This window comes from Lichenostomus cassidix, chromosome 2, assembly GCF_008360975.1.
Source record: "Lichenostomus cassidix isolate B80296 chromosome 2, HeHo_3.0, whole genome shotgun sequence".
In the NCBI taxonomy this organism is placed as follows: domain Eukaryota; kingdom Metazoa; phylum Chordata; class Aves; order Passeriformes; family Meliphagidae; genus Lichenostomus; species Lichenostomus cassidix.
Window position 1 is genome coordinate 33857411 of NC_139482.1, and position 16825 is coordinate 33874235.

The window sequence follows — 16825 nt, forward strand, 5'->3', positions numbered from 1 at the left end:
ATGCTCTGCTAAGAAACCACACAAATGTAGTCAAAGGGCATTGTCTCAAATCCAAAAACATTCTTCTTGTTATTGCACTAGTAACATAGTGCCTACTAAACAGATCACTACCTAAAAATTTGCCACTCACTTTTCAAAATAACTTTCAATTGATCATTAAATCCTGTGGTGTTGGCTGTTTGTTTTAGTCCTGGAAAAATCTGGTAATAGCAGTAAAACCAGAATTAGTGAGCTGGACAAGACACAAGGACAGTTTGCAGTGGCTAGGACTTTAAATGTAATTAATTTCTTTCACAAACACATATGCTCACAGAAACTACTGATTTTACTTCTCCTGGTATTAAAAAAGGAGGCACAGTAAGGAAATTTTTTCTTGAGAAGTCAATGACAGTTGAAATGAAAGGGAAATGGGATGAGAAGCCTAAAGCCTATAGGAATTTATAATGGTGACAAGTGAGGCAAAATCTTGCTAGTTCAAAATAGAATCTGGAGGGAGGAGCAAAAATGATAGATTGCGTCAGAGATGTGCAAGGGTAATCTTGGGCTCTTCGCTTAAGAATGACATCCAGTTTTGATCACAGGTTTCATTTGTGCTCCCAGTTGTGCATGAGAATGAACTTTATGGACATTCAACAGCCTCATTCAACAGACTGCCCAGAGGCAACACTGAAAACATTCACACCAGTGTGCTGTAACTGCTTGCAGGATCGATGCTTAAAACATATTTTACTATATAACCCTTCTTCTATGACCTCAATTATGAATAGAAAAACACTATTAAAAAGAACCTGGGGTTAATGTAATTAAAATATTTTGGTAGATTTTAAAAGATTTTAATATTACAACAGTCTTTATTTTCAACAATTCCCTAATATAGCCATTATGTGATTTGCAGTAGAAACAGTATATAATTATGACTGCTTAGTTTCAGTTGTAGGTGCATACTAGTTCTCTTTTTTTCCCATCAGGATGAAACTTTTTTAAGCAGAGCAATTACTGTATCTAAGAAAAATGTAATTAACAGAAACTGTAATAAATACAGAATTAATTGTTCTTTTTATGGTATATGCTTCCAACAATACAAGTTACTATGGCACTTCCCCCCTTCATATTCAAGGTGAAAGGAACTGACTCCAGCAACTTATGCTTTTTTCCTGTTTCTGGTACTTACAATCTCAAAGTTGAAATATCCCTATTAAAACTTAATTGTAAATAATTTTTCATTCACTAAGTTAGGAATAAAAGTTTTTTTATTCTGAACATTTTTAATATTACCTAATCAGACAAAGGAATTATTTGTATGCCTCTGTTGTCTTCTCACTTGTGCTAGTAATATTGATATGCTTGTTTCGCTCTTTTTGAGAAAGCCCAAACATTCCCACAACAGCTGCTTTCCTCATTAGCAGGTAACCAGCAGCATCCACATTAAACAAAGTTTCAAATATGCAAACACTGAGAAGTCTCTCTCCATTAGGCTGCACCAGTCTAAAAGCCTTGGCTGTGTGCTGCAATGCCAGGTAATACAATGCCAGCACCCTTGAGAGCCATCGCCTCCAAAGACCCAGACAGACACACTCAGAGGCACAAACAACACTATGCAGGTTCCAATAAACACCAACCAAAACTCAAAGTCATGTTTCTTAACTTAAAGCTATAAAAGCTGTATCTAAGTAGCAGCATAAGCAATATTAATCACTGTGGCTAACCACTGCACTTCAATGCAACACAAAATATAAAGGTGTCTTCACCCATCTACAAAGGAAATACCTCTAGAAAGTACTGGAGGATGTTGGCCCAAGTGCTCATTTGCAACTACTCCTAACAGATCACAGCCAGTATTCCATTCTTGTAGTAGCACCACTGAACTTCCTTGCAGACAAACCTCTCCTGTATTTATAGGACGGAAGCAGATTAACTGCATCTGCTTTAGCTGTAGCGTGTCTTTTATTGATTCCAATTCTGACTTCTAAGAAACCAAACCAGAAATAAGCAGGGAACAGCCATCAATACTAGGGACTGCATGAAGGCTACACTAAACTTTGTCTGAGAAAGGGATTTGTGGCAATTCAATGAGTGTCTGATGCAAGTGTTTGATGTCGCAGTAAGAAACCATTATGACCCATAATTTATATTTTGTCCACCAGTTTTAAAAGGAATGTTATCTGTCTACATGAGGATCACACACTATGGAAGCAGCATCTGTGTGTAGTTACTGAAAGTCGTAATGGCAGTAAATCTCCAGCAGAGAAAGAGATGGAGGTTCACAGATTCAGACATCCACAATTTGAGGGCTGTCTCAGAACTTCAGAGCTCAAACAGTATTGCCATAATAATATGCCGGAGAAAAAAAAACAGGGGTAGAAGGGAAATGGAAACAAGAGTATGTTTCAAGTTGTAAACAGAGACTCCAGTACCATTCCTTCTCTACTATCTGTTTTACTGATACTTTATCCTCCCAGCTATCAAGCCAGACAACCCAGATTTATGTTTTGTTTTAGCTCATAATAGCCACCATACAACAGGGCAATAGGCAGAGCATAAAGCACACCCATTTAATCTTTCTACCACAACATATATTCAGCGTACATCTTATCATACAATTCTGGCAGTCCCTGAGAATCAGATGTCCCTATTTTCCCAGGCTCCACGAGACCGTATGGCCCACGCAGAACATATTGAATATACAAACTTGCAGAGGAAGATTGTTTTAAGGTCTGTAACTCACAGCAGGAACTGAGCTAAGTTCAATTCCACTTGGAAGCCATAAAAGCATGGGTTTAAAAAAAGTGCAGCAGTATCTGGTGTTTGATATCTAACAGTATGCAACATGTTTATGACATGTATTAGGCTACAAAATCTGAGTTCATAGCCTGGGACAACAAAGCAGAACTCAGCTCTGGCATATGTAGTGGGAAATATAAAGGCATGTCTTGTAGTGTAATGGATATTGCTGCTCCCTCAAGAGCTTGAGTTGCATAGAGCAGGTGGTTCAATGAAAGATACCAGCACTTTGCAAAAAATTAAAATACAATTAAAAGAGCAACTTAATAGCAGCTGGTTCAAGCAAGAGTCAATTCAGATTCAGTTTTACTACACAAACAACACAATTGGGTTCTCTAGAATAATTTTTCAGAAATGGCAGGCTAAGAAAGTTTAGACAAAATATGTAGTAACTAAAATTGCCTCAGTCATACAGAACTCAGTTTAAAGGATACCAAAATAATGAAATCTAGATGAGGTATCACTTTCAAACTACTTTAAAAGTAGGCTGAGTCCAAACTCGAAAATCATGTCCCATTGTCTTAAAACAAGTCAAGTCCCATGGTCAAGTATGTGTTCTTAAAGCAGCTTTTCCCTAATTTAAAAGAAAAAGAACAAACCCCCTTCCCCTCTCTCACATTAAGTAAAATAACCACAGAAGCAAAAAGAGAAAACGCCCAAATATATGATGGAAAAAGGGAAACATACCAACATGCACAACAGCATACCAAGCCTACATATTGGAAAAAAGAAAAGTTTTATACATTAAATGAGATCAACAGAACTAAGTGTTAAAAAGGGTCATGGTTAATTTCAAAATATGCTTTAAGGAGTCAGACTGTCTCCAGGAAGAACAAGAGTTACTTGCCAAGTAGGAAATCATGTCAATACTGGCTATTCTTAATCATCATAGTCTCATGCAGTGGAGAAAATTTAGTCATTTCACCAAGTGAACACCACTTCTTACTTTCATACCTCAAAGTATTCTTCCCCCACGCGTCCACTGACACTTTTTTGCTACAACAAACATTATAGAAAATCAAACACCGGATTCTCTGTTTTTAAATGTATGTTGGTTTTTGCCTCTGTTTTGCTTTTTCCCACTTTTAAAATGAAGTAGAATTAGAAAGAAAAATTTTGCACAACCCATGAGAGTTTGAATCAACTCGGTCTATCTTGAACTAAATCTTGGGTTAATCTTCCAGGCTTACAGAGTTATGAGTTTGTACCTCATCCTCTAGACAGCAAAACATTGTGCCCTATGCAAAAGTGTTTAAAAATTTAGTTAAATTTTAATTCAACCTGTTTTTCTCAAAACAGGTATTATGATAGTGTCACTTTACCATGAAAGAAAACAGTGTGCATCCATAAGCATGCCATTTTGGTAGAACATATATTGTGCAACCCAAGATCAGTTACACCTGAAAAATAACCACACTTACCTGTTAATGTAACTTAGAGCAACATAGGTTGGCTGCTGAAGTTCTTGTTTCTCTAGTACACGTGGGTCTGTATCTAAAAAAAAAATACATACACCGAATTAAGCTTTCTGTATTTACACTGAAATTAGGAGACTGAATGCTGAAAAGTAACATAAGCGAACAAGAGATATGAAATAGCTCAACCTAGTTTATCCACAGGGTACACTTAGCACAGCTCAATCACTCGCTCATTCATTCATAAACACAGTATTGCATTACTTTACGCAGGAATTTGAAACATCAACATGTGATGTAATTTTCAACTGACATGCAAGATTTCACATTCCCCCTCATAAATATTAGTTTTCACTGCTTTCCTTGATTTACAGTGTTAAATGGATCAAGCTTGCTTCTTTTTTAATGTAGCTATTTCTAAATATGGTTGATACATTTTAAGATGTTCCAAGAGTGATTAGGTCTCTTCTGTTGGGCACTGAGACTTTTCTTCTGCATCTCGGAGTTTTGTTCTCTCTCTTCTCTAAAGTGTATTTTCTGAAGCTCTGAATCAGAAATGTCATACAAAAATGCTCTTGAAGCAAAATGCTTGCCAAGCAGAGCATTGCCCACCAAAAGCCCCAAAGCAAAAACATCCAAATTCCCCCAAGTGCTAACTTTCTCACTCAAATGAAAAAATATGTTTTCAATCATTGTCTTCATTGTTCTTTGCAGTTAAGCTATGCTTTTATCTAACAAAGGAGTCTTGGTTTAAATTTCTGAAACCAAAGCCAAGGGAGTATGCCCATTGTTTAGACAGTTTCCTTATACCAAAACCCAGGATTATATTGGAGCTTCAAATACAACCTTGCCCTGCATAGTTGATAGGCACCTTTAGGAGCTGAGCATAATCAGTCTTCAAAAGTTACCAATGGAAAGTGTGCATCCTGCCTGTGCAGATTACTACATAGTCATTAGCAGCATGTTTTATGCATTACTTTAAAGGCCTTTCTGGGTGTAATTTCTGCATTTTAACTATCAAGAATAAAAAGTAAATGGCTCCCCACGGCACTGCAGCTATCCATCTTTTACTTCTGAGAACCATCTACTTTGTGTTTGGTGAGGGGGGGAGGGCAGGGCACTCCAAGCAAAACACAGAATTTGGATTGTTCTTGCTTCCTCCTACAGCTTTAAGCACTGTTAATGTTTAAAAACTCATTATCTTGATAAGCACATTAGTTCAACTTGATCAGTCGCCTTTGGTGGTTTTCGTGGGGTTTAAAACATGGTACAATTATTCTGAAATCTGTCTCTGCTGCTGTGCCTTAAAGAAGATTTGTAACTGAACTGAATGGGGACTGTGCTGGAGGGTTGGTGCATTTGTCACACCACTGCTGAAGCAGATAATGTCTTTATTCAGGGCGAAGGGAATCCCCTGTCTGCCTCTCAAAGCTCAAACTGATCCTAATCTTCCTTCTTACACTTGCTCCTGCGCAGCTTCGGCTGCAGGATTTGCTAGCCTACCTTTATCAATATGTCCCTAAAGAGATAAATAACTCCAAGAAAATTCAGAGAAGAGGTATAAAAGTACAAGTGCCAATCCAATCAGCAACTCCAAGCCTGTTATTTTTAAGAGGAACAGATCTTGCTGGTGCCTGGGGAAATTCTGCAGTCATTGCCAGCACATCACACTCCATATGAAACTAACCAAAGACAGCAAAGCACCAGCTATCTTCCATGCTGTCTTTCTAATTCACTTCTCTGAGAAAATTAGATTCACACAACACACAAAGGTCTTTTACTTGCCTTTCTTTCTGTAAAACCCACCATCATTTAGCAGGCCAAGCATACAACTAGTGTCAAGGTGAGCTCTCTTTAGATTTACACATCAGTGATGCGTGGCCTGCCATGAAACTGTCTCGATCAAGAATGTCTGCAGGGCATTAATCCCAGCCAGGACTATGTGAGAACTGCCTCAACCCAAGTTCAGACATCTGTGGTTAAATGACTATGTCTTTGCTAATCCAGTTCTTAGATGGGATTAACCTCCACCTATAAGCAACAGTTTCTGTGACTGAAGGAGACAAAACTGGGCCTGGTTTACATCACAGTGCTGCACATTATCTGTGGGAGAGGACAAGGAAAAGCTCTAATGGAGAGTCCACTGCCCTTCTCCTGCTCGCCTGCAGCTCGCTGTAACACCAGCCAAAGAAGAAAATACAAAGACAAAAACCAAAAGCCCCATAACTTTTGTAAGAGTGTTTTATCAAAGCACAGAGAAATTTGCCTGCAGGCACCAGGAGAAAGAAGACTCCTGTCTCTCAGTAGGTGCTGCCTGACACATGAGGAACACAATGCAGCTTCTGTTCAATCTAACTCTTCCCCCTCCGCATATCAGACTACACATGTTTTTCAAGTTAATTATGCTGCATATCCCAATTCCACAAAATAAGCCAAGCCATGGTTAAAAAATCTTGTATGAATTTAGCACTCAAAATGCTTGACACATTTTTATTCCTCTTGCAACCAGCTGCTGGATTGGCAGTCATGAGAATGCTGAATTCACTTCTGCACTGCAGCAGGAACTACACATAACACTGCTGGGTATTATTTCTCTTCCTCTGCTATAATATTAAAAGAACCACAGAAACTTGTGCTGGGGCCATGGCAAGGCCCTCAGAGAAGAGCAGAAAAGAGAAGAAAGTGGACCAGCTGTGCCGCAGATGTGCCAAGCAGCTACAGGGCCCTGGCACAGTCCTTCCCCAAGTGGGAGCTATGAAGGCCACACGGGCAGTCCCTCTGCATCCTCCTAAAACCTGCACAGCTGTGCTATCCAGGCACATGCACATTTGGCCCACCACTGCCAGCCTTTTTCTCACTGTCTGAAAATGCCCCTAGTCCATTCCTTTCTGCCTCCATTCCCTCTTCCTCTGCCCAGCCTCAGCCAGGGCCTTTCCTCTCTCCTGCCCCTTCCTAACCCCAATTCCTCCTATACATCCTGCCTCCATTGCTCTCGCCCTGCTTCCTGTTATGCTCCCCTCTCAAAATGTCCCAATGTAAAAACATTAAAATTTATGTGGAGATGTCTATAACCACTTGTTCACTCTTGTACCACAGGACTGCACATAGATGCAATTCATTCCCTGGACTGCCCTCTTCCTTTCTGCCCCTGCCTTCCCCCTCCATCCCCTTTATTGTATTGTACGTCCAATTTAGGCAGTCTCTGCTTACATTCCTGATGGCAGCACACTTTCAAGCACAGAGTGAATATACATTGCTAACAACTATGAGAAGATCGCAACCATCTCAGACTAGAGTGAGTAATTAGCATTTTCTTTTATTTCTTTTTTAAGGATAGCAAGTACAGCTACAGTGAAATTAGTAGCAGTATTCCCTGATGCTGAACCTTCAAGCCTGGACTTCAAGCACTCTGCTTTTCTCATGCCTAAGCACATTCATACAGACACTAGCAACGTTTTCTAACACCACACATGCTGTCCAAAGCATATCTTTGAACATGTGCTGCCCTACTGACCAGGATGTTATGCATCAGCCAACACTCTTACTTAATCTGACTTGGGAACAAGGAATAGGGCAGACAAAAATCTATTGTCAATCTCGCAAAAATGGCCCTGTATATTGTTACATGTTTTGTCAATGTTTCTTCAAACCCGTAGACTGGTCAAAGTTGGCCAAAAGGAACCTAAATAATTTCCAAACAGACACCTATAATGGATTAAACACTCACAAATCACTTCTTTTTTTTTTAAATATTTAAGTAGTATAACTTAGGGTTGATCTGAGTTCCCTTTCTTGTAAGAACAATATCCACCATGCACACAAAAACAACTACAGAACTTGAGGGACTGGTTGCTTAACATTAACTAGTTACTTCTCGAATTAACAAGGGCTATCAAACACTCACTACTTCATTGGTTTTGCAGTAACACTTTAAGTCCAGTAGAACAAATTGCCACCCACTGTACATTAGCTGCCTTCATTAGTTGTCTCTTTTTATAAGCATTAGGTTCCACTGATTTCATTCCACAGTGTGAAGAATTACTTTCTGTAATGCTGTGGGGTTTTTTTAAGCTATGTCCTCTTCTTTTACTATGGTGCTAGACTTTGGAAACCCTCACCTTTTTTCCCCCTCTTTTTCTTAAATGAAATGTTATTAAAATAAAATTTTGATCTTATACTAACTACCCCAGAATTTTGCACTGCATCCCACCACCTCACTATTAAAAGACTAAAGTGTGGATGCTAACATCCATAACAAAGACAGAGTTACTCAGTCATCAACAGGGTCAGACCCTTCCAATTTCTCACATCCACAACCTGTTTCATGCTGGACAACTAGGCAAGTAATATGAGCATATCATTAAGGCTGAGAGACCATAAATTGCACTGCACCGTATTTGAACTGTTCACATAAAGCTGGGCATTTTCTGTGGAGTGTGTTCTAACAAGATAAATCACTGTCTACTGAAGCATGCTACAATTACTAAATCACCTCACTACACAGAAATAACTTGCAGCTTGAAAGCACTGTAAAATCCTAACCTGGCAAAGTATTTTAAAGAGCAAATAATAAAAAAAGGTATACACATCCTGTATATGTACAGTCTTCAGTTATATAACTTGGTTCTACTTTAATATTTCTGCACAAAAATACATGCCACATCTTCACTGTATATAATGGAGCAGTAAGATTTTATGCTACAAGATACGAGAAAGTTATCAGAAGCAATGCCACTTTCATAAGAGCCTTGGTTTTAAATCACTGTGAAAGATCACTTTTCACCTTAAAAAATGCTAACACATTCCAGTAGCATTATTTTACAACCACAACCTTTCTTCTTACAGGGACCAGGAAAGGTCACTACCACTAGCAAAGTGGTAAAGATAGTCTCAAAAGACAAATAATGACCTAAAGGAGGTAAAAATTATACTGCTCTTCAACATCTTGAATATGAACTGGCCAGACCTGTTTTTACCCCATCCTGCCACCATTTAAAAAGCAGAGGTTGAGGTCAAGATTGACAAAAGTCCAACTGCCTAAAGAAGGACACATGAAAGTCTGCTCACTTAAAAATGCAGTGAGTGGCTTGTCAAAAATTTTTGGTAGCTGTAACCCTCCAACAGATTTCACTGACCAATAACCTGAGTAGCTTCTTTCTGTCTGATAATTATCCTTTTATTCATCTTTGTCACAGGAGGTACTATGCTAATTGAGTGTAGGGGCAATAATTAGGGAATAAATTTCAGCGTAACAAAAGAGACCTCTCAGTGAGCTCCAGCGAGCCTCTGGTGAGGAGAGAAGACATTTCACTGATGTTGCAGACACTGTTTTTTGGAGGGAAGGGTTTAGAGATGTCCGTATCTTAAAAAGACTTAGGTTTGAAAAACATGTCTTCCATAAACCATACCAATCTTATACCAAATACTTACAACAAAAGTAAAATGGCAAAACTCCCCTTGCCAACCCAAGGGAGCTATTTCCATTTCTGTTTAATCTCTAGAAGAGTAACAAAATGCCTTTAATGTTATGAAAATAATGGCTCTGCAAAGGATGTTAAAAGTATTAAAGCATATATTTGCGAGGACCAAGGACTTAGAATATGATCTCTCTCCCAAGTCACTTGGAGATGTTTATGATAATCTCACCGTTTTGTGCAAGATCACACTGGGAGGTAAACTGCCAACACAGAGGTCCCCTAGACTCAAACCTGACTTTGCCAGAACATCCATACACACGTTCCGCTCGCCCACCAGCAGATTCACAGGGTGCCTGTCTTGTATTTCACTTGGCCTTAAAACTGGCTGATATAAGTCAGCTCAGCTAGTTAATTAAAACCTACACTTCCCTTGAAACTAGCTCGCTTCACTAATGATGCCAAGGTAAATATTTCTGTTGGCTTCCTCAAAAGTCCGCAATTGTTCCTATGTGGATGTAGCTTAAAAAGCCAGAAATAGATAAATTCAATGTTACTGGAAATTGCTGCCCATCTGAAACCTCCACTACAAGGAAACCATTATGAATTTCACAGTATCAATTCCAAATGAAGCGTTATTTGGGTCTTCCTATAAATAAAAAATTTAATTCACAGACAACTGTGATTTTACACATATTAACACAGCCCCCTAATTTTATCTTCAATAGAAAAAAAAAATCCCTGATCTTCAAAAAGGACATTATGTTCTTCACTTTAAAGACAGAACATTGGAGGATAAATAAGATTCTGCAAGAGTTTTAAATCTGGAATTCAAGAATACCTTTAATATTTAAGCACAAGTTTAGGTTCTTTCCAAGATCAAGGTGTTAACTGCCACAGAGATGGACTTCTCAAAATGTGTGAAACAGACCAGATACCAAACTTCCACATTTCCACACTAAGCTCTTATAGATGACTTTGCTCTCTAAAGAGATGACTAAGAAAGCTACATTCAAGGAAGTACAAACAAGAAAACACTGTACTCATGTCAACTTTCACAGTTTCAGTGAACACTAGAGGCTCCACAATATGTTTTAGTACAAAATTCTGCCTCCTTGGTCTATCCCAGAGTTGCAAAAATTTCTCAGTTAGCGGCAAACAGTTTATTTCCCCCATCAAATTGTACTTAAGTGCATAAAGCCGTGAAAAAAGAAACCCTTAAAGACATAGGTCACGTAAGTATGACAAGAAGGTCATGAAACTGCAGAATTTTTGGCCTGCTGGAAGACAGCTGTCAGGCTGGCACTCTGCTGCTGCTCAAACCATGCCTGTGGACTTCTCACACAGCAACTGAGTGATTGCAAGTGCTGCATTACAGCAGGAGAATAACATAGTCCAAAGACAAGGTAAAGCATCAGAAGTCACAGTACAAAAGCAGAACTACTGCAGGCTTCTCCTAAAGCTTTCAAGAACAAAAAGGTTATCATTAATCTCATAACTGCAAATTATGTATTACGCATGTAGACAAGTAGTTAGCAAAAGGAAATGTCAAACAGAAGGTTTATTTAAATGGAGGCTACCTCAGTAAAAGAACCCAACAAGTATAAATTGGGAATGCACACACAGGCAGCTGGAAGGCAAAGCAGCAGCTGCTGACTTAACACCATGGATTAGCACACACTGGCCTCTTCATGTTGATGCACTTCCCAAGGAAGTGAGGCAGTCCTGGTGGAGTTCCCAAGAAAAATGGTAATTTGTAAAAAGTGCCTCTTCATTGGCAAGACACCATGATCCCGGGGACAGCACTCCAGCATTTTAACTTCAATGAGTGTTATGAATGCAGCATGTCTAAGATGCAAACAGAGGACATCATTGCAAGAGGGACCATATAAAAAAAATGGGTCAGAGAAGTTCAAAAGCTGAAAATTGTTGAAAACTAAAGCACAAAAGTTTCCAAGAACACCATAATCAACAGCATCCATTCACTAACTCAGACTAACACAAATTAAATTCTATTTCACAACCTCTGAGAGACACAAGAACTCAGAGGTTGTTGTCTCATGAAAAAACAGCATCTTGCTGGGTGATAAAATAATATATGATATTTCAGATAACCTACACAGTAACAAAGCCGTGCTTTGCTCATACAGTAGAGGAGAACTTTTTATATAACACTGTTTTGGAGCAAACCTGTTTCATCCTTGCAAGCTGACACTGTTTAATTCAGACTGTGAACTTTTAAAAGTAATGGTCATCTCCTATCTTATCCAGCCTCACAGGGTTCTGATTACAGCTTCACATGTACTAATTTAATGTAGTTACTAAAAGTATTTAGCAACACAACTGAGATGATCAGCTGACATTTTCCATTTTTAATTTAAAAACCAAATAGCCAAGTAAATAAATACAAGGACTTGCAAACCTGAAAAATGCCTTTCATTGGGAAAAAAAAAAGTGGTATAGTCATATGCAAGAAAAGGTTATTTCAGATACGGACAACAGAAAAGAGAAAGAATGCATGGAGTCCAGTCAAGGATCCAGAATCTCTAAAATGTTCTAATTTCTGCAATTAAGTTAATTATTGCACAATAGTAAGTGACCACAGTGCTCATCAGTTGCTGAAAGCAACCTTTGGATCTGTCATGCTGTCTTCAAACAGGCAATTAAAGTGAAAAATGAGAGTGTGCATAACTTTCCAATACCATATATTACGTACAAATAACACACAAATAATAACTGAAGTTCTCAAACCAAACACTTGATCAACTCAGTCATGCCTTTATCTGTTTATTTGAATATATATTACTTTGCTTCTCTTGAAATCCTTATTACAGATAATCTACTGCCTCAAGAAGACTTTTCCCTTACCAGAAATTAAGAGAACTTTCCACTTCTTTGTCCCCAAAATAATTTGCATTAACTGAGGCTGAGTAGTCTAAAACATTATAGCTGTGTGCTTCCCTGGTCCCTTTTAAAGTGGTGCTGACTGGAGATACAGCCCAGCCCAGGGGGCCCTCCAGACCTTGGGCACACCTGAACAATGGGCTGGTGCTCACAGTCTGCAGCTGCCTCTGCAGAAGGAATGGCACCCAATCAATCCATTTTTAAGTCATCTTCTGCTATGACCTTCTCCTCTGAAAACCCAACCAAATCTCCAGCAGCATCTATTAGACAGAGAGCTGTGTTTGAGGGTTTAACCCTAACCCTTTCAGAAAATATTACTGTGCACTGCAATTGAAGGCACTCTCATTCTCAGAAGCTCATGTCTCAGCATAAAAAGAGTAAAGCTGTAAATCAGCTACTTGATTTCTATTCAAACAGAACATAATTGCTGGTAACTGGCTGAAAAGCAGCAAATGCCAAAAAGATGTCTTTGTGATCTCTCAGATGTAAGGAACTGCAAGCACACTTCATGTGTCATGATGCTTTTTCAACTATTATGCTAATTAGTTTTTATTTGAAATACACAATTATTGCTGCAACCAAATGCAATCATTAATGCATTTATTTGATAGGCAAAATATTCATGAATCAAATCAACAGGAAATAAGCAGAGTGCTGGAAAGATCCCTTAGAGAAGGAAAAAAATACCCTCCAAGACTGCTGCTATTTAATTTTACTTTTTAAATATTCATTTTTTAAGCATTTGAAAAGTTAACATCTTGCTTGCAATTTCTAAGTGCAAATATACTTAATGAAGCTTGACATAGAGAAAAATTAGAATGCCATTTTCAAAGAACTGAACAACATTTAATTCAAGTCAAATAACCTCATGATATGCCACTGGAGAGTAAATAAAAGGTCCATTTGCACTTAACAGTCAAGCACACAGGACATAACATATATCATTAGTAATCCCTAAAATTATCCCATTTCAGTAATTAAACGAGCATTTTTATTCCTCACCACACTATGATGTTTCTTTCAGCTGAGAGTTTTAAAAACTCGTGTACTGTGGAAAGGCATTCACCCAGATCGGGGAAGGTCCTCTGAATCAATTAGTAGAAAACTAAATTCATGATTAAAGTATATTATTCTATACTGAAACAATGGCCAAACCACTTTCATGCTGGCAGCACTGCCCCCAAGGCACACACCAGCACGTTGGTCTCTTCAATCCCTTCTGTAGGTCACAACTAGCTTGGTGCTCTCTGCACCAGCAGGAACACCATGGCTATGTAAGGAAGAGCCTTCTGACCAGTCTAACCAGGATACACCAGGAGCACGTGGAAAGGAAGGACTTCTCTGGCCAGTGTAGTTGTATTGCCTCCCCAGATGGCTCCTGATGCCAACAAAACCCTGTGCCTGCATGGCTGTGACTCCCTGGAGGTGACCTGGTACTGGGCTGCCTGCTGGGGGAAAGTGTTTGTCCGTTCCTTGAGCTATCAGACTGGAGAGAGCAGAGGAAAAGGGGTGGAGAGTGCTTTCCAAGGCAGACCCAGCCCTACATGAAGAATTTCTAGGTGTTCAGTGAAAAAAACTCTGTTTCCAGTGTTCACGTGTCTCCCCTCTGTAAGGTCATACACATCATCATTACCCAGTACATCTGGAAGTGACCAGAAAAAAAAAAAATAATAAGGAGCATTCATCCTACACTTAGCATTTTGCCAACACTACGAGGAAATAATTTTTTAGAGTTGATAATTGATTGATTGAGGGTTGAATTCTGTGGGTTTCTACAAGAACCCAGGCCTGGCTGGGGCAAATCCATTGGGAAGGTTGGCCTTTTCTGGGCAAAACTTGGTAACTAGTAGTAGAAGAGCAATCTTTTACATAAACCACAAGGCTCTGATTTTTCACTGTGAGGTGAGTACATGCTTAAGACCACATTTTAGGATAAACAGTTTAGAATAAAGGAAGCAGTTATTTCGAAACAGCTAGTTTTCCTATTAAAAAAATTGAAAATTTATAGGTTTGTGTTTGGCCTTCATATTAATATTACTCAAATACTCAAACCCTTGTTCTCATCTAGTTTTAATAATGAAAGCCTGGCTAAACATTCAAAAATAAATAAAACCTAGGATTACTTTAAATAACACTTCAAAATACATATATCTTGACAGTTCTGATGCTTGAGGGTTTTATTTCCAAAAGTAGTAATGATCTCCAGGAGTTAAAATAATATGATTATATCCCAACTCCATGACCAGCTAAACCACAACTGAACTGCAGTGGCACATATTTCATTTGCAATGTCAGATGATCTCCATTTCAGACTATCAACACAGCACTAAATTTTAAAGTGTCACTGGAAACAGGCCACCTCTAATTTTGGTTGGAAACACTAAAACGAACTGCTATAAGCAACACAGCTTGTATTTTACCAGTCCAACCTCTTCATCTTTACCAGGAATGAAAAAGGAAAGCTTTTGACTCTCAGTTACATATTGTGTCTTCACTCCTCTGCAAACAGTGGTTGAGGGACTTCTTGGTTTATTTTAAGGGAGGGTTGTATGAGAAGGAAACAAAACATATTTTTCCTGTGAGTCACTAAAATTACTGTAAGCAGCTTATCTTCTGGGCTACTACTTTGCACAGTTTTGTAAGAGAAGACAGGATGCCTAATCTTCACTTCTTGCTGATAGGAAGAGGCAATGCACAAAACGAAGTCACTTCTTGTAAGAAAGAAGGAAATGGCATAATTACCTAGAAGACAGCAACCATGCCAGGAGGAGCACAGACAGGAACCAGACATGTAAGATGGCCAAGTGGTCAGATAACCTTTATTTCCTGAAATGTCTCTTTCCAAAATTCGTTTGGACATACTGTGTCTTACACATTTTTAAAATTTTATTTCACTGGGCATAATTTCATCACCAATATGCCTCATCCAAGACTATGAACAACTCCAGCTTTGTCACCAGAGCTACACATGAAACATCCAGCAACAAACCTACCCTGCAGGGAACAAGAAATGCACAACACCACATATCTAATATCACTATATTTCCCAAAGGGAGAGAGGGTGTGGTGTCCCTCTGTCTAAGAGGAAGATATCATCACTGAAAATAGTGCACAAATGTGAACCTAATACTGTTAGATGAAAAATCTATTTCTCTGCAAACAAACTCTCAATAAACTTAAATATAAAATAGTTATCCCCAAACAGCACCTTTTAGAAGTCTAACACTCAGTTATTGGGATAACAGGGACTGCCATTTGAGAATATTTATAAGCGCTGTTAACCATCAGCCTTGAGCAACAAGACTATTTTGTTTGCCCTTAAGCACTGCCAGTGGAGCAAATCCTCTGCAGTTTTGTACCTTTGATATTTGTTTTTGAAAGACAATTTCAAATTATCTTGAGAACTAAGAAGGTGAAATAGATGATTTCATCCACTGAAGTTACTGGATTGGTTCCAGTATCTCCAGCCACTGGGAAGCCAAGTGTAGCAAGCGGCTTGGTGCCCTCTCTGAGAGACATCTGGCTCTGTCCAGCTCTTAGAGAGGACAGGATTTTGCAGAGCAGGGAATGGAGGAAGCCTCACAGCTCCACTGAGACTGGATCCGGCCATGTGCTGTATCACATCAATGGTCTGAACTGATACAGCACGAAGAAAAAGCAAAAAAAAACCCCAAACCAAAACAAAAACAACAACCAAAAAAAACCCACCCAAAAAACCCCCTGCCCCCAAAAACCAAAAAACCCCAACACTGTACCCCCCAAAAAACTACCAAAAAAACTCCCCAACCAACCAAGAAACCCAAAACAAATAAAAAAAAAAAAATCCTGGTGTGAGCACATCGGAAATACAGTAAATTACCCATTCCTTTAAAATCCTTGTACTATCTTTGCCCTCACATAGAATTTGAATATATAATTCTTAATCAAATAGTGACACCAGTGAATACAAAGCTAACTTACCATAATTTAAAAAAAAAAAAAAGTCTTTACAATTATGACAACAGGAAGACTGTCCACTATAAAAGCTCACAAAAAATTACATGCCATTCTTTGGCTTCCACAGTTTTGCCTGACATTCATGCAAGCTGAAGTGTCAGTACTTCCTTAATGTTTGATGTAATAGAAAGCAACAAAAGGGCACTGCACTTTTTGCAGGTGAAATTGGTGCTCCAGGTTCACACAAGTCAAGCTCAGGCAGGCTTCTCAGCAGAAAAAGCTCATTTTCTGCTCAGGAACATCTAGGGGGATCAAGCAATCTTATAAATGCACTGGTATGTCAGAAATCAGTTTTAATTAAGAAAAGGTAAGAAA

The 16825-nt window shown here is 38.7% G+C and overlaps 1 protein-coding gene across 1 annotated transcript in view; it reads right to left on the reverse strand.

Moving 5' to 3' along the window:
- JAZF1 (JAZF zinc finger 1) overlaps window positions 1–16825 on the reverse strand; it is a 186444-nt gene that overhangs the window by 79137 nt on the left and 90482 nt on the right. Inside the window, exon 2 of the mRNA XM_085051005.1 lies at window positions 4203–4275. Coding sequence (XP_084907131.1) covers window positions 4203–4275 — 73 coding nt within the window. The remainder of the gene's footprint in view (window positions 1–4202; window positions 4276–16825) is intronic.